Here is a 19,705-nt window from a genome sequence, read left to right on the forward strand (position 1 = left end):
CGGATTTCGCCTTGCTAAAATGGGAGACAATTCGACGGTGGCGCTCCTAGTGACTTGACCTGAACAAATCGCGCTAAATTCAAATATCAATGGAAATGTATATACGGAAATGTATAAATAAATTACGTCTAGAAAGAAAGTGGTAATGAGATATTAACTTCGAAGTTGCTAAAGCAATTCTGGATAAATGAATGAAGCATTATTTAAAAGGTTATTATTCAAAGACTGAAATTAGACATATAAACAAGGTGTGAAATGGACTGCTGTGAAATGGCTTGATCTTTCATTTATGCATTACTTTTTTAGCTTTAGCATACCTGCCTGAAATTTTACGGTTGGATTTGTCTTTTTTCCTCATTTAAAAACAATGTATCATCACATTAAGACATTTGTCAAAAAAAATATCGGCACATTCCTTACACATATGATACAATGAATTAACATTTAATAGCTGGACAATTTTCCTCTTAACATGAAGCCTACTAACAGAAAGAAAGTCTATAAAATCCCGGCTTTAATCTGAGAAGAGGGATAAAAGAAAGAAAAGTTTGAAGATGTTGTCGATAGTGATGCTTTGAGGAATATTTACGTACAATTAGAGTAAAAATGTAACATACCCTTGGCTGTATAGTCGAGGATTTTTAAAGTCGCTGGCCTGGAAATGATCTGAACAGATCTTATAATTCTTGTACAAGCGTAACGGTCCCTTCTTTCTTGTACACTTTATCCAAATTGCTTCTGTGACATTTCAAAACCCACAGATCACACCTACAACAACACATCGGTATTGAAGGTTAACTGCTGCACTATACAATAAAATATGCGTATTATATTTTAAGCCCGTTAAAACATGGGTCGAGCAGGTCAGAAGATTATGAAGTACTATAAAAATCTCTGTCACTGGAAGAATATATATGCAAACACAATATTACTTACATGTTCTTGTCACGAGGGAACCTGAAGAACGAGCGCGCATTTTTCTCTACGTAATTACTGCAGCCAAACACAGCACATACCTTTCCCCTCATGTTGAGAGGAGATATCAAGGAATGACACACGCTACTATTTAATTATGTCAACTCACTGAAAACGCATAAATAACACCAAAAACTTCACACAAAAATACACGTGCTCTTACGACAGAATCAGTACCGTTCAGGTCTATCCGCTAGAGTGAGCTCCAATAGCTGTCTCTCGATATCTCGTTCAGTGTCGTGTATTGTCTCTACTGTATTTGGCTTTATCTAGGCAAGGACCTAATGAAGGAAGTAATTGGATATCCTCAGATTACTCTCGCATCTGTGCCTTTACACCTTATTTCAGAATTTGATGGAGCCTCCGCGGGCTCAGACGGTAGACGCCGGCCTCTCACCGCGGGGTTCTGTGGTTCAAATCCCGGTCACTCCATGTGAGATTTGTGCTGGACAAAGCGGAGGCGGGACAGGTTTTTCTCCGGATACTCCGATTTTCCCTGTCATGTTTAATTCCAGAAACACTCTCGAATATCATTTCATTTCATCTGTCATTCATTAATCATTGCCCCGGAGTGGTGCGACAGGCTTCGCCAGCCGGCACAATTCCTATCCTCCCTGCTAGATGGAGGCTTCATTCATTCCATTCCTGGCCCGGTCGAATGACTGGAAAAAGGCTGCGGATTTTTTTTTTTTTTTTCAGACGGTGATTAAAGCCGTGGAGGATAGTGGATTCCTTATGATAAAAATTGTGACGGACAATCACAAAACGCCTTCATGTTTAGACATTTTGGACAACCTCAGATATCCAGACGATAATATTCCAATCAAACTAGAAACAGGAAATCAAATCCTAACTTACGGGTACTAGGTTCGTGTTGTTGAAGAAAGGATGGAGTGTGACATTTGTGTCAACATCTCACTGCCTAGAGCTTCGACACCTCTAAATGGAACTGATTATACATCAGGACAGAGGAGGAGTTCGATACCCGAAACCTAGTTTTGTTGCTCTGGTGAAGCATCTCCAGGAGTTCGTTTAAACTGATGTGCCCTATTGTCGAAGTCCTTCAAGCGTATGAGCGTAATACGAGGACTTGCGACGTCTTCCCTTTCAGAATACCGGGCGAGTTGGCCGTGCGGTTAGGAGCGCGCAGCTATGAGCTTGCATCCGGGAGATAGTGGGTTCGAACCCCACGGTCGGCAGCCCTGAAGTTGGTTTTCCGTGGTTTCCCATTTTCACACCAGACAAATTCTGGGCTGTACCTTAATTAAGGCCACGGCCGCTTCCTTCCCATTCCTAGGCCTTTCCTATCCCATCATCGCCATAAGACCCATCTGTATCGGTGCGACGTAAAACAAATATTTAAAAAAAACTTTCAGAATGTGTTTTGTTACAGTGCGAGGTCAAAGAACATCAGCAAAATGTTAGTGATATTATCCTAACTAAGTTCGTAAGACCTCTATTATTTGATATTGCGTTGGCAAGAACACAAAATGTACGGTACCATTCCAAGCCTTCGTCCAGGAAAATCTTTAAATTGTGCATGAAGAGGCCAACTGCGACTTCGTGCAGGTAATTTTGCCGATATTTAATGTTACTGATGTAATTTACGAGCTTCAGTGAACATATGACCATACTGCATAGTGTTTTGTAGGCTGTCGTCATTAGAATAAGTTTAGACCACTGTGCGTCTATGTCTGCCATCTAGCGGAGAAATTATGTCTCAGCGTAGTCGCAAAAAGACTCGCATAGAGCAGGCAGTATAGGAGAATCGAGACGGCGGTGATAGACAAGTATGCAGTTCACACCAACACGCTAGATGTCACCACCGTCGCTGTTCGCACTCCACTCAATGTTGTTGAGATAGAGCTGCCCGGTATTGGTGTATTAAAGTATTTGGTAATATTGTGTTTGCATATATATTCTTCCAGTGACAAAGATTTTTTATAGTACTTCATAATCTTCTGACCTGCTCGATCCATATTTTAACTGGCTTAAACTATATATAATACGCATATTTTATTGTATAATGCAGCAGTTAACCTTCAATACCGATGTGTTGTTGAAGGCGTTATCTGTGGATTTTGAAATATCACAGAAGTGTTGTGGATAAGGTGTACAAGAAAGAAGGGGCGTTACGCTTATATAAGAATTATAAGATCTGTTCAGTTCATTTCCAGGCCAGCGACTTAAAAAATCCTCGACTATACAGCCAAGGGTATGTTACATTTTAAACTCTAACTGTACGTAAATATTCCTCAAAGCATCACTATCGACAACATTTTCATACTTTTAATTCTTTTATCCCTCTTCTCAGATTAAAGCCGGGATTTTATAGATTGTCTTTCTGTTAGTAGGCTTCATGTTAAGAGGAAAATTGTCCAGCATTTAAATGTTAATTCATTGCATCACGTGTATAAGGAATGTGCCGATATTTTTTTTGACAAGTGTCTTAATGTGATGATACAATGTTTTTTAATGAGAAAAAATACAAATCTAACCGTAAAAGTTCAGGCAGGAATGCTAAAGCAAAAAAGTAATGCATAAATGAAAGATCAACCCATTTCACAGCAGTCAATTTCACATCTTGTTTATATGTCTAATTTCAGTCTTTAAATAATAACCTTTTAAAGAATTCTTCATTAATTTATCCAGAATCGCTTTAGCAACTTCGAAGTTAATATCTCAATAATACTTTCTTTCTAGACGTAATTTATTTATCCATTTTCGTATATGCATTTCCATTGATATTTGAATTTAGCGCGACTTTTCAGGTCAAGTCGTTAGGAGTGCCACCGTCGAATTGTCTCCCATTTTAATACGGCTAAATCCGGTAAGTGTCGCGTATTGTCTCTACTGAACTGTCTCAGATCTCCGGCATCCAAGTGCGTAAATACACAGCTCATTGTCAGCATTGCTGCCGCCAGCAACTTGGCTGCCGGAGACCAGTCGACAATGCAATGTGTAACGGGCCTTAGGGTTTTAGGAAAAACGTGTTCGAACGTCCGGAAGAAGTTGTGCGTAAAATCTGTATGAATCGAAGGTTATGAAAAAGCAGCAGAAATTCGGAAATGAGTGAGGCAAAGCTGCAGTATGTCCCCTCTCCTTATCCATGTTTACATACAAAAGGCGATAAAGATAATCAAAGAGGAATATAGAGACAGAATCACAATCCAAGGAGAGGAAATCAAAACTCTGAGATTTGCCAGTGATATTGTTACCGGTATTCTATCTGAGTGTGCAGAATATCTGGAGAAACTGCTGAATGGTATGGACACAGTCTTGGAGAAGGAATAGGCCAACACGATGAAAATAAATCAATGCAAAACGAAGGTAATGGTGTCCGATGATGCAGGAAATATTAGATTATGAAATGAACTTTTTAAAGGAAGTAGGCTACCGTAGATAAATAGTTACTTCGGTAGAAGCGTAACTACCGAGCTCGATAGCTGCAGTCGCTTAAGTGCGGCCAGTATCCAGTATTCGGGAGAAAGTAGGTTCGAACCCCACTGTCGACAGCCCTGAAAATGGTTTTCCGTGGTTTCCCATCTTCACACCAAGCAAATGCTGGGGCTGTACCTTAATTAAGGCCACGGCCTTCCCACTCCTAGCACTTTCCTGTCCCATCGTCTCCGTAAGACCTATCTGTGTCGGCGCGACGTAAAACAAGTAGCAAAAAAAAAAAAAAAAAAAAAAAGTAGCGTAACTAACGATGGCAGCAGTAAGGATGACATAAAATGCAGACTAGCGCAAGCAAGGAAGGTCTTTCTTAGGAGAAGAAATTTGCTTACTTCCAACATTGTTATAGGAATTAGAAGCACGTTTTTGAAAACTTTCGTCTGGAGCGTAGCATTATATGGAAGTGAAACATGGACGATAACTAGCTCAGAAAGAAAGGGAAGCCAAGCTTTTGAAATGTGGTATTACAAAAGAATGCTGAAGGTGAGATCGGTAGATCGAAGAGATACTGGATCGAATTGGTGAGAAGAGAACATTTGGCGAAATTTGGCCAGAGAAGAAGAGAGAGAATGATAGGGCAGTTTTTGTTTTTGTGGGAAGTGTATGTGGTACAAACGGCAGGTGTAGGCCAGGTATGAATATGACAAACAGATTATTGTAGATGTAGTAGTGATGTAGGCATAAAAAGGTTAGCACAGGGTAGGGTGGCATGGGAAGCTGCATCAAACCAGTCTATGGACAGATGAACCAAACAACGCACGGCCCGGTGCAGATGTGCAACCTTCGTCGTCTGCTGTGGTGGAGCTGGAAAATGAATAGTTATTTTTCTTCTGACTAGCTACGTGAATTTCATTTTTAAAAATCATCTTCATCTTTTTTCCTAGCGTTTAGTGCTGCAGTGGTGCAGGGTCCGCTTATTTTTTGATTATCATAAATATATATCATAAAAATAAATTCTAGGTAATTCGATTTAGGGGCTTATAATTTCCTTTTGGCTAACACTAGTTGGTGACACTGATCCGCCATCCGCTGGCTGTAGTCGTTCCCATTCCCAGCCGTTCCTTTCTCAGCGGAGACTGGCAAGCCTTGTGAATTTATGTTGCTGAAAGTGCGATTCATAACACTTCATGCCAAGTCGATTCGTTGATTTTGGAGGATCATATTGCTTTTGTTACAGCTTTTTGGCGGATGTGTGACAATATGTGGAGTGATTTCGTGATTAACCGTTGTGATTAGAGAACAGGTTAAAATAACTGTGTTATTTTTGTCTCCCCTTTCCCCTCTACACAAGAGTGAATAAGAACACAAATACTTTAGTGCTTTTATGTTGTTATAAATACATTTGGAGTGCTTATGTATTACTGCTGTTTGAAGTAAATAAATAACCAACGAATCTGCTTGTGCATTAATTACACAGCACAATGAAAACCGGTCGAAAAACTAGTATATTATGGAGTTATTTTACCTACATTAATGATAACGTAGCGAAATGTGATCTTTGTGATCGCAAACTGTCGTACAAATCCACTACGACGAACTTAAGAAAACATATAGAAAGAAAACACAACGTAAACAGCTATAAACCTAGAGAAGGTGTTACATACATTCTCTCCCACCCAGACATGAAGAATGGTGAACTATGTGGAGAATTAGTGGAAGCTGATGAAAATAACTACGTTGAACGAGGGGACAGTGATGCTGAAACGGGAGTAGCAGATACAGGAGTAACTCATGTAAGTATTTTTAAATTAGGAAGTAACTTACCAGTAGATAGTAAACAGCGGGGTAAGAGACTCTCTAAAATGTTAATTATTACGCGTCAGCACATTAGTTATGTGTTTATGCATACTTCATGTTGACTTGTAATAGCCTTATGGACAGATGCACTGTCCCCAGAGTAGGCTACCTAATAGAGGAGTTACTGAATCTTAGTTTGCTTTTCTTGATGCTACAGCTTGGTATGAACTGTATGCATATTTCATATTGACTTGTAATAAATAACCTTATGGACACATGTAGGCCTGCTGTTCTCAGAGTAGTAGAGGAGTTGCTGAATCTTATTTTGCTTTTACAGCTTTGTAAGAACTGGAGATTTTGCTTTGACATTACTTCCTCAGATTTATCTGGCCTATTCTCCAAGTTTGTATTCTTGATCTACCTCTGCCTACCATAGCATCCACTAATTTAGGTGGTTTGTTTTGCATCTCTGAGGTGATGAGTCTCTTCTTCACGAGACAGTGAATAAGAACTTGGCAAAACTACCCAGTACACTGGGTCATCTCCAAAGGTTCTTCAAATTGCACTCATCGTTAAAGGGGTTATCTATTTCTATCTGGATCACTTCTACTTAACAAAGTGTACGGTATGAAGAAATCCGGACACTGTTCGTACAAACCATATACAATATGACACAGCATTAAGAAAGGGCAATAAATAGAACTACAATCCAGACTACTCTAGGAAGATGTAAACTCTCAAGTGTTCATATTTTTCAGTGCCTGGGAGCAAGGGCGCCCATACCCGGGGGCAAGGTGGGGCCACGGCCCCGCTCTAGCTCTCAGGGAAAGGAAAAAATCTAGTGTAGTCACGTGTTTTCCTTTCAAGAAAATGACTTAAAAGTCAGTATTACGTAAAAGCGGTAGTACTGTCCCCCATCAACAGGCAGGGGTACCGTGGGTTATTCTACCGCAGACCAGAAATTGCCATTTATCTTCCAAAATATTAAAATTACTACATACCCCCAGGTCTGGGGCCCCCCTCTAGAAACTCTCATATGGGCGCCCATGCCTGGGAGGGTTCAAAGAGATGTTCAGTGTGGAAGGAAATAGAACACGGCAATAATATACTAGCTACCAATTCGGTCGACGAGTGGGTTCGAACCCTACCATTAGCAGTCGTGAGAATAGTTTTCTCCCATTTTCACTTCCAGGCACAGCCGATGGCATCCGGCCACAAAAAGCATGCCATGCAATCTCATCTCGCATCATCCCCAACCCCGTATCTGGAAACAGGACTATTGAGTAGAGATACAGTACTCACAATGATGTAGCTATCAAACAAAATGTGAAATGAATCAATAGCAAAGTGGTAGGCCTACTGAGCATATCTTTTCACAATTAAAAGAAGATAATTTACAATGTTCAGATAACCTTTATTCTGTCTAAAGGTAAAATGGTGTGTTTCCTTCGGAAAGGCCTGGTGCAGGTCTTTCGAGTTGACACCTGATAGGCAACTTGCACATCTGTGAGAATGGGACTCTATCTATGAACAATAATTCTAATCTTGAAGACAGCGCACGCACGCACACACACACACACACACACACACACACACACACACCATCTGAATTAACCAATGAAGGTTAAAATCCCTTACCCGGCCAGGAATCAAACCCGGGATCTTTTCATAGGCCAGCACACTAACCACTTACCATGGAGCTGGACTGCCTGAAGGTGATGGCGATCTATCTGGACAGTTCTGTATTGGAAGCAGAGTTTTTATTTTTTGTGAAAGTGGGACACCATATAGGCTATGTGCTGAATGAGTTAACAGCATGAATTTACTGTTCAAGCAGCAGAAGAGGTTCTAATACAATTTGTTATTCTATACAATGACTCGTGTAGTTCCTCTCTCTTATAGCTTGTCACTGAGATGTCACTTCCCTCACTGTCTTGCATTAGCAGTGCTATTGCATGGAATAAAATGTCCTGACAAGTGCAACCCACTGCCACCACCCTAAGTAAACAACCATGTTTTTCCAGGTCTCGACTGGCAGTTCTATATGAAACAAATATTACTGTGTATATATTTTATAGTTGTTATGTTAACACTTTTGCTGCATATTAGTAGAGCACTACGCGAGTTGGCCGTGCTGTGAGGTGCGCGCGGCTATGAGCTTGCATCCGGGAGATAGTGGGTTCGAATCCCACTGTCAGTAGCCCTGAAGATGGTTTTCCATGGTTTCCCATTTTCACATCACCTTAAATGAAACCTCAACTAAGCTATATTCTGCAATGACTTTATCCACAGAGGTCCCTTTCGTTAAACACTTGTAACAAACATGCATAAACAACCCTAAAAAATAAACAAACAAAAGACTGGAAAGGTTTCCTCTAACACATGAACATATAGACAAAGATAAAAGTACATCGACAAACGGGGATCTTCTTTAATGACAAAATGATGGTGAGTCACTACCTTTGTAGTACTGTACAGATAATGACAGACGACAAATAAGTTCACAGGCACCACACTTTGATGAATTTGTACAACCACACATAAAGTCTCCAAGATCGTACCATTGACACCTGGTATTCTGATCCTAATCACAGTTATATGCTGTACCTTACAGCCACTCATGGAAGTTCAACACTGTTTTAGATATACTGTTCACTTTTCAAAACACAAAACGTCTTCTCCTTAGAACTCATCTAGGCTGTAAAAGCAGACATGGATTACATTCAAGATATGAGAGAGCCGATAGCAACTTGGTATATACTGTACCATATACACTGGACAATTGTCAATAGATAATAGACAGCTTCTGTCTTTCAACACGCCCTTACATAGGCCTCTAAATTCCCTTCCAGCTCACTGTGATATATCCTCGCATATAGACTCACTTATTTATATACAGGTGGTTGTTGTTGTTACCAAGTTCATAACAGAATTCCCAATTACTTCTACACATATATACAAACAATATCCAATATGGAAAAACCTTCCAGCTTCTACATTTAACATATGAAATAAATTGGCATCGAAATAAACATAATATACAGGATGTAGCAATAAGGTTCGGCCAAACTTTCAGGATGCATTCCTCACACATAGAAGAAAAAAATATGTTATATGGACATGGTCCAGAAACGCTTGTTGAATTTGAGCATGCCGAGTTGTGCATGACTGAAGCTGGATTAAATAACAAGGTTGAATGCTAAGGCGAGTTACCGTTGACAGGGCTAGGGGATGGTAGCGGAGGAAGGGGTAAAGATGTAGGGGAAGGAGCGGTTTATATATTTACTTTTAAATGATCATTAGTATATTGCTTTATAAATATTCTTATTAACTCGGCATACAGTATGTTTATTTTATTGGAAATCTCAATAAATTTGTAACTAAAAACAAATAAATATTTTAAAAATAAAGATGATAATTTAATAATTACAAAAGCAGACACATGCAAGTAAATGGCACACTCTCGATCTAGTAGCTTATTTTCCTCTTTAACAACTGTAATTTTATTTTTTCTTGTTTTCTTAGATCATATTCTACAGAACAAGAAGTTGAAATGAAACTACGTCCTCTCATTGTCCATTATATTTTCTCTTTTTAATGTGTCAGCTACAATATTTTTTAAAATTAATTAATGCTTATTAAAAATCTCAGTTTTGTATTGAAGTATATTGACAATTTGACTGTAACTCCTCATAGATCGTTGGGAAAAAATGTTCTAGTTTTGAAGATAATGTGTGATTTTTAGCCATTTTCAAGCTTCTGATTTCATAAAAAAGTTATTTTTATGACAGTATCAAGAACTGAACAATGATGAAAACATTCACATATTATCTAGGCCTAATGTTAATGCTGCCGTGGCCTTCCCAGTGCGGCGTTTTATTTCTTGGGAGTGGTCTGAGTGCCTGTTGACGACTGCCTCGATACATGATATTCTCGATTCTCTGTATTGGCACACTCTTGACCAAAAGACTGGGATTATCCTGGGCTCTGTGCTCACAATTATGTAGTTGGTCTTCCTTGTGCTCAAGCTTAATCCAAGGTTTTCACATGCCTCCACTTCTGACAGGATCTGCTGCAGGTTCTCCACACTGTCAGCTAGAAGGACAGTATTACCAATATAAATGGTCCATTATTGGACTCATTCTGGACAAATATTTCAGGTTCCCTATGGGAATCAACATCTGTATCATCTGATGGCCAGGCAGGCATCAATTTTTGAAAATGAGACAAATTCTCTCATAGTGCATTGGCACTGCAGCTCCAAGTAGCCTACACAGTGGCCATGCGTCTTGGTAGGTGTGCTATTTACCAACTGATGAGCTCAGCTTAGCACACTGGGATGAAACACTGGCAACCAGGGATGAGTTAGCTGGAAAATTTATAATGTCCAATAATGGACCAACTATATTGTATTATAAATTTACTCACTCGGGACAAATATTTCAGGTTCTATCATCTTCTTACCTAGACGCCAGTTCTGAGAACCAAGCGCCACAATAATAAAGTAGAGTGTAATGCATAGGCCCACATGCTTTGGCCTTAAATTATAGTTACACTTAACTTAGTGTACAGGCCATCCCATGAATATTACAGCAAACGAAGGTAATATAAGTGTAGTTTTACAAAGCAACAGTGTGTGTTTTATGTCCACACACATGTAGTTTCAGCACAGAAATATTTTTTCACTGTTTTGGATGGCTGAAAATTTTCTAATGATGCGATATTCATGTTAATAAACATTATGATTAAGGCTGTGCAACCCCACTGATGACCTCCAATTGTTATTGTTGAACTAAACACACACTCTTATAAGGAACATTTGACGCAGATAACACTGACACAATACAACCTGCCTAGAAACATTGTTTTGACACTACTTTGCGAGTACTTCGCCTTAGTTCTTCAACGCCCATGTTAGAACCCATTGGTTCTTAAAATGCGGCACCAACGTTTCAATCTCATTTTCTTCAAAATTCTGTAGTTCCCTCCCTTTTGGCTAAGTAAAAGTATCAAATAGTCTGGAGCACGTTTCAATGCTATGTTCACTCTTGAAGACCCTTTTCTGTAGCTGTGTTTTATTCCACCTTGCACCAAAGCTCCTTTTTGACATCTTGAAGAGAAGAACTGGTACTCCTATTTTACCCTTTTAATTGCACACTCATAACTGAATGGAACGAAACATATTGGACATTCAAGGTTATAAATCTTTGAGCTTGATCAGGTTATTATTATTATTATTATTATTATTATTATTATTATTATTATTATTATTATTATTATTATTATTATTATTATTATTATTAAGCATATGGAATTTACAGAATGGACAAGTATATACAATATTATACAAAAGAAAAACCTGCAAAGAATATGTGGTAAGTAGGGAACAATTACACATGGATATCTAAATTGTTTATCCACTGCACTAGGGATTCTGAGACATCAGCAAAGTCTTTCTGGTCTCCACCATAAGCACGCAGAGGGCATTCGTCCATTATATGATGCATGGTCTGGACTAAAGCATCACAATCACACGCTGGAGAGTCCCCGAAGCCCCACTGGTGAAGGGAGAATACAGATCTTCCACAATTAGTGCGAAACCTGTTTAGTGATGCCCACGTTCTTCTTGGCAAACTGAAACCAGCTGGGGCGTGGTTTGGATTAAAGAGGCTTGGCCACTCCGGAGCTGTACGAATCCATTGCTCTTTCCATTCCTCTTTTAAATTGAAACCAGCATCCATTAGATTCTTAGCTGTTTTCATTGGTGGCTTACGGGATTTCAGCCTTTGTCTCCAGAGATCTGCAACATCTCTGTGGATAGGTAGAGTTGGATTGGACATGATCTTATCATATTCTTGAACAAGGGCTCCTGAACGTCGCAGGCTTGGTGGAGCAATGTGGGACAGGACTGGCAGCCAGTGCGTTGCAGTAGGCTTCAGAGTACCAGAGATGATACGCATGGTGGTGTTAAGTTGTACATCGACTTTCTTCACGTGGTAACTGTTAAGCCATACTGAAGAGCAGTATTCAGCTGCAGAATACACAAGGCCAAGCCCAGTGCGTCGTAATGTGTCCGCTGAAGCACCCCATGAAGTTCCACACGATTTAAACAGAATATTATTACGTGATCTCAACTTAGATCCGAGGTTTTCAAGATGCTTTCTGTAAGATAGGGTTCGGTCAGCTGTTACCCCGAGGTACTTTGGATTAGGATTGTGCTTTAGCACTGAGCCATTGAAGCATATTTGACGTTTTGTATTAGCCAACTTGTTGTGGAGATGGAAGCAAGCAGATTCTGTCTTATTCATGCTGGGTTGTAGTCTCCAGTTTCGGAAGTAACAGCTAAGTGTATTCAGGTCAGACGTCAGGATGGCCTCGGCATGGCTGAGATCTGGATGTTGAATGGCAATGGCTAGGTCATCTGCATAAGAAAATTTTAATGATTTTGTCTCAGGGATATCCGATATGTAGAGATTGAACAGAAGAGGTGCCAATACTGATCCCTGGGGAAGACCATTTTTTAGTTTCCTAAGACGACTAATGTCATCATACATGACGACACAGAAGAGCCTTTCGGTTAACATTTTGTTGATCAGTGTGGTTACAGTTTTGCAAGGGATAACTCGTTGCAGCTTCAACATCAACCCTTGCCTCCACACAGTATCATATGCAGCCTTTAGATCTACAAAGACTGCAGATGTTTTAGTACCCCTTTGAAAACCAGCTTCAATGTAAGTTGTTAGTGCTAGCACCTGGTCAACACAGCTTCGGTTCTGCCTGAATCCAGCTTGCTCTACTGGGATCACTTTATTAATGGCCGAACTAATTCTATTGTACACAAGTCTCTCAAGGAGTTTATAGCAAACACTCAGCAATGCTATTGGACGGTAGCTATCGACTTTGTCTTCCGGTTTACCGGGTTTCAGAATTGCAATGATATTGCTTACCCGGAATTCATATGGCAGATGTCCAGACGATAATATATTAGAGTAGAATTTAGCCAACCAGAGCCTTGTGTTTGGACCACTATGTATCAGAAACTCAGGAAATATCCCATCAAAGCCAGCAGCTTTACCTGGTTTGAGGCTTTTAATAGCAGTATCTACTTCCAGATGTGAAAATGGTTCCGAGTATATAGAGTTCTCCTGCAAGTTGCTTTTCTGTTGTTTGAGCAACTTCTTTACTTGGATGGTATGTTTCTTATCAGAGGGCGCTCGTGACATATTAACAATATGTTCAGTTACTAGGCTGGGGGTGATGCATCCATTTCTCTTGTGGCAGGTTCTGCTTCCGGTAAGTTTCCTGAGAAGACTCCAGGCTTTTCTGCTAGACTGTTTGAAGTCCATAGTCTCAACCGTATTGTTCCACTTCTGCTGTCGAGATTCATCTAAACTCTGTAACAGAGCACTTGCTATTTCAGGATCTCCACCCTGTAAATGCTCCTCATAGAGTGTCTCACAAGTTTCATTCCATCCAGGGATATACTCTTTCTGCAGCCCTCTTGGAATATATTTCTTGGCAATTGAGATAATAAGTCCAGCAAAATGCGCATAGTTAGACTGAATAGGCGGTATGAATCAGACACATTTGTCAAGATCTTCTGAAAAGCAATTCCACTTGGCTTTATTAAAATTCCAGCGTGGTCGAGGTGTGCTTTTAACCAAAGGTATTTGTATTCCTGTAGTTATCATGACAGGTCTGTGTTGACTGTGGGGAAAGTTTTCCGTTACTTTCCTTGTAGTAGGCAGGACAATACCGTTTACATCTTCAGTGACAAAGCAAAGATCAGGATTGTATTCTCTCTTCCAACGGGCTGACTTAAAGGTTCCCCTATCTTTCACATCGAAAACCAAGTGTAGATTATTAGCTTCAGCCCAGGTGACTAGTTGAGAGCCACATTCATCTGTATCATATTTCCAGTTCGGATGGTGACTATTGAAATCTCCGACATATATTGTTGGATGATTCTGGGTGAGGAGCACTTCATTTGACCAAGCCACAGATGGTGGTTTATACACATTTACCACTTTAATGCCCGATATGTCAACAGTTACCACATGAACATCGTCAGTCACAGTCACGAGCATAAGTTGCTGCCCCATACGTCTGGTGGTAGGTTGCCCCAATAACAATATAACCAGGGATCTTTCCTCTCCATCTTAGCTGTTCCTCAGTCGCAGTATGAGTTTCTTGAATGGTCACTAAATCGATGTTGTTTTCAAGAAGGATTCTAGAAAGATGTTCACTCTTCGGTCTGGATATGCCTTCGATGTTTATTTGGCATATTCGTAAAGAAGGTCCTAGTATCTTTGCAGGTTGGTCCTGAGAAGGACCATTTGCAGAAGTTCTCTCTGAGTCCATTTGGCCAGGAGATCAACGTCTGTTGATAGTTTGGCCGCCGATTTGTTGTTGCTCGCTTAGCACCACCCGGGGAACACGTGCAGGGCAATGTGGAGGTAAATCCTGCGGACATGAGCAACGTTCATTCCCCTTGATCAGGTAATGAATATATTATAATTGTTTTAAGCAATTCATCCATTCACATAAAATCATAATTTCTGCCAGGTAGAAATTGGTAATACCAATGTCAGAATAAGCTAGGCGCCAGACTCATACTTCCATTCGCCATGGCGACCAGGCACATTAGGTGTTTTTGAGCCCTGAATGTAGGTTTGTAATTATGCAACTATCTTTGTCATCTATACCTGTCTTTTAATAGGGTATGCTGCAGGTTCCTCACACTGTCAGCTATAAAGACAGTGTCGTCAGCATATCTCTTGTTGTTAACCATCACTCCATGCACTTTGATACCACGCAAAGCTTCCGTAAAGTAGGTCTCCGAGTGCAGGTTGAACAGAGCAGGGACAGAATACAGTCTTGCCTCATTTGGTTGTGACTTCATTTATGAGTCAGTGTTGCACTTGAATGCAGGCCTTCTGTTTCGAAAATAGGTTTGTAATTATGCAGCTATCTTGTCATCTATACCTGTCTCTTTCAAGTAGGCCTATGGTCATCATTTTCTCATGCCAAACTCTGTCAAACCCCTTTTTAGATCAGTGAAGTACACAAATACCAGGCAACTGACCTCTCTGCATCTCTGAACCCAGACCTGAATGCCACACAGGGTTTCATGAGTTCCAAAGTCTTAATGGAACCTGAACTGCATATTGCGAATGTGTTCTTTGCATTCTCGTGTATTAGGCTTCTTTGGCAAGCTCACATACCCATTAAGCAGACTGGTTAATCCATTCTGCCTATGTTTTAGTGATCCCACTATAGGTGGGGACTAGGATACGTATACAGTATTCCCCATCAGTCGTAAAGGACAACGCTGTTGACTTGAAAGCATGGGTTGACAACTGCAGAATGTGTAGCCGAGTCAGGCTGAGTCTACGTACTTGTGCCAGGCTCCTCAAAAAAGGTAATTCACACAGTGCAAGATATGAAGTATTAAAACAAATGGCTGTTAATGGCATTTAATTACAAATATTCCCCATGAAACAAATATCCTATGAATCCTTCATATTATGAATTAAAGAACCAGCACACATAAATAACAGTGCCTCTAATAAGGCAGGTTTAAGGTTAAACTGATAGCTTTTCACTTCTCTTCTTTGGCTTCTCTTGGTCAATTCCTGTACCCTTCCGACCCCAACAGTATTTGGTTTGCAAGATCTAGGGAAATTTTCACTTTCTTGTCCATGATAGCCTTTACCTTTCTTTCACCAATATCTTGATCTTCAAAAGCTTGAATTTCTTAAATTTTCTTTCTGATTATTATTAAAAGCAAGATCTTGTCATACTTACGTTTAACAATAATCACACCAGCTCCTTTTAACTGAGTGAGTTGTTTATATGGCACGAGTCATGAAGCGGGAAATTTGTATTCTTCTGATTGTTGGTTTGAATCTCACTGTTCTCAACTCTGCAAAGGGCTCACTATGTGTTTACTATTTTCACCCCAGGCAAATGCTATTAAGTAAGTTTATTAATGAAGCCACAGCTATTACCTTCGTAGTCCTTTCTCTTTTTGTAGTATCACTGAAAACCTATCCATGTTAGTGCAGTGTTAATAAATGGTTGGCAATACCTTCCAGTTCCACGGTCTAGGGGTAGCTAGACTGTCTCTTACCAGGAGGCCCCAGGTTCAATTCCTGTCCAGTTCAGCAATTTTTATCTGAATCTGAGGGCTGGTCTACTCAGCCTGTGTAAGAACAGTTGGGGAGCTATCTGGCCATAAGATAGTGGCCCCAGACTAGAAAGCTAAGAATAACAGCAGAGAAGATTTGTTGTCCTGACTATGTGTCATCTCGTAATCTGATGGCTTCAGGAAGGCTCTTCAGGCTGTAGCGCCATGGGTAGGTGGCCATTATCAAACATATAGTCTGGCTCCTTAGTTTGTATAGACAAGAAAGGGTTCCACCTTATCAGTACAGTTTTTATTGTAAGAATTAGCTAAATCCATACAAAATACCAACCCCAGTTCCTAATTGGGAAAGGGCCAGGAAGGGGAAGAAGCAGCAGCTTTATCAAACATACTGTCCATAACGTCATATTTTCAGTGAAGAATTAGCTAATTCTTACAATAAAAACTATTGAAAAGGTGGAACCCTTTCTTGTCTATACATATGTAAACTATCAATATGACTAGTAAATCAAGATGGCTCCTTAGGTGAATGGTCAGCTTACTGGCCTTCAGTTTAGAGGGCCTCGTGTTCAATTCCTGGCTGGATTTTAACTGTGTCTTGTTAATTTCTCTAGCTCAAGGGCTGGGTGTTTGTGTTTATCCCAATTCTCTCCTCTTCATATACACAGAACACATTACACTACCAATCACCACAGAAACACACAATAGTGAATACCATAGGGTTGGTGTCAAAAGGCATCCAGCCATAAAATGTCGGGCTAAATCCATACAAAATACCAACCCCAATTAATTGGGAAAGGGCCAGGAAGGGGAAGAAGAAGCAGCTTTATCAAACATACTGTCCATAACATCATATTTTCAGTGAAGTTTCGAAACAACAGTATTTCGAGGGGCATGATAGTCGAGTGATATAGTCATAGACTTCTCAGTAAAGTGGCTCTGGTTTTAATCCTGACCTATATATGTAGGATTTCTGAAATTCTTATGCAAGTATTATCTATTTACCTATTAGTCATCACCATCGTTAATAATGTCTGAATACTGTGACCTCATTTCTTACAAAATAAAAGCCAGAAAGCTAAAAATTATTCCACATATTCAGTACTTTATTAGAAATATAGGAAATATATATAGGAAATATAGAAATATAGACCGTGGAACTGGAAGGTATTGCTAACCGTTTATTAACACTGCACTAACTTTGGGACTAGTTTAGACCTCAGCCAAAATTTTTATAAAAATTGACAAGTCATGATATGAAAACATACAATGGATGAGTGTTAAAATGAAGTTCTGTTATACAACAAAAAGAAAAAATTCAAGTCTTGCTTGCTAAACATCATTGAATTAAAATTACATCACAGTTTTGCTAAACAAAAAGGTGAAAATTTCACCATCTTAGGCTTGTGGTTTACTACATTTGGTACAGAAACAGTCAAATACCATGTACCCTTATGTGAGGAACATCATGGGTCATGGCGTTGGGTGTGGGTAGTACCACCAGGTGAGCGTCACCTAGAATATATGTGGCCTGTGATTAATTCCACTATGTGAGGAACACTGTGTGTGTGGTGCTCTTATGTAAGGAACACCTTGGGTCTGTGTTGCCTGCGAGTGGTGCTGTTATGTGTGACATACCATGGGTCTGCATTACCTGTAATTAATACCACCATGCAAGGAACACCATGAGTCTACATTACCTACGATTACTACCACTATAGGAGGAACACCATGGTTCTGCTTTACCAGTGATTGGAACAATTATGAGGGGCCGGTGACCTGGATTTTGGGTCCCATTTTATAACAAGCATCATCTCAGAAAAGAAGGCATTGTGAATTGGATCCACTGATTGTTTTGGATTATGGTCATTTTTTCATCATCATTCGTTTTATATTTTAGTCAGTGGATACATTTTGAAGTTTTAATTATCGTTTCATTTCGTTGCACCTGATACCATTAGGGGCTGATGACCTAGCTGTTAGGCTCCTTTAAACAACAAACATCATCATCATCATCAAATAAAATGCAGGGGTGTGACATGTACTATCACAAATTAACATGTAAAATCTGACTTTTGGCTCCTGTAACACATATATAACTATGTCTCTATACTGCCATCTACAGAGAATAAGTAACTTAATTTCTTGTTATATCTCTGCTTTTGCGTCTCCTACCTCTCATTTTGACATCACTTTATTTTCTTTTTCAGGATAGTAATTATGACCATAAATATGCATCAGAAGGAGGACTCACCATTGTGATGCCTGAACAATCAATGCAACCAGGATCATCGTGTAACTTTGAGGAGTCTGTTAAATATCATAGAGATAGGGCTGTGAAAGTATCCAAAAGGGAAGGAGACTCTGAGAAAATTACACAAAAAGTGAACTGTTCATCTGCTGGTGTCAAGTCTGAAGATGAATTCGATATAGCAGGAAAGAAATTGTCTTATGATCTAAGAACAATGAACCAGCAACAACATGTGATTGCTGAAAAACTTGTTAGTGATGTTGTGTATTATGCAAAACTAGGCAAGCTGAATGAGAATTCATCCATTCGAGTTGGTTAAAGGTGTTGTTGGACTGGTGTTTTATGAAGTACATTTTTATATGGTATTTTGAAACTGTAATATATGTATTATATAATCTTTATAGTGAATTGTATTTTTGATCTTGCAAATCCCCTTACAGTAGAAATTATGTAACATTGCCTCATTACCTTAAGATAGCAAATACAATAATGTCCAATCACCCCTCTGTACTCTGGCCTAAATGTCACTATGACCGCTGTTACTGCTATAAAAGGTGGCTGAGGGCTCGATGTTGTTCAGTGCTATGAGATACTTGCAGAATGGATGGATAGGCAAGGGAGTTTAGTGACCTGGTTGTCAGTTGCCATTTCCGCTTTTCTCAAGTTGCTGTAGCCAACTGTCAGGAATGTGATTGTGAAGTGGAAATAGGAAGATTTAACCACGGCTGGGTAGGGCACGTATATTGACTGATGGGGACCGTCAAATACAAAGGGCACTAGGAAAGTTTTGCAATGTGAGTGAACGCTTTAGACTTTTTCAAAATAATTTCCACCACACTCAATACGCTTCTCCATACGTCAAAACCAGTCACTGAACCATCTCTGCCACTTTTCTTCGGTTACATTTTCACACTCTTGATCCCATGCTGCCAGAAGCTCCTTGTCGGATGCAAAACGCCGCCCTTTCAGCTTCATCTTCACTTCTGGGAAGAGTGCAAAGTCACATGGGACAAGATCAGGACTGTATGGAGGGTGATCAAGTACAGGCAACCCTGGTCTGGCAAGAAAATCCATTGTTACATTAGCACGATGTGTTGGAGCATTGTCGTGATGCTCTGTACCACTTCGCAGTAACTGCC

At 39.8% G+C, this 19,705-nt stretch overlaps 1 protein-coding gene across 1 annotated transcript; it reads left to right on the forward strand.

The window, feature by feature from the left end:
* Nucleotides 1-5,471: 5,471 nt before the first annotated feature.
* Nucleotides 5,472-18,965, forward strand: LOC136878840 (uncharacterized). Its single transcript, XM_067152368.2, has 2 exons — nt 5,472-6,164; nt 18,526-18,965. Exons 1-2 carry the CDS (start codon nt 5,853-5,855, stop codon nt 18,883-18,885), a joined length of 672 nt encoding a protein of 223 aa, XP_067008469.2. The 5' UTR covers nt 5,472-5,852; the 3' UTR covers nt 18,886-18,965.
* The last annotated feature ends 740 nt before the right edge of the window (nt 18,966-19,705 follow it).

The sequence above is a fragment of the Anabrus simplex genome, chromosome 8 (genome assembly GCF_040414725.1).
Source record: "Anabrus simplex isolate iqAnaSimp1 chromosome 8, ASM4041472v1, whole genome shotgun sequence".
NCBI lineage: Eukaryota > Metazoa > Arthropoda > Insecta > Orthoptera > Tettigoniidae > Anabrus > Anabrus simplex.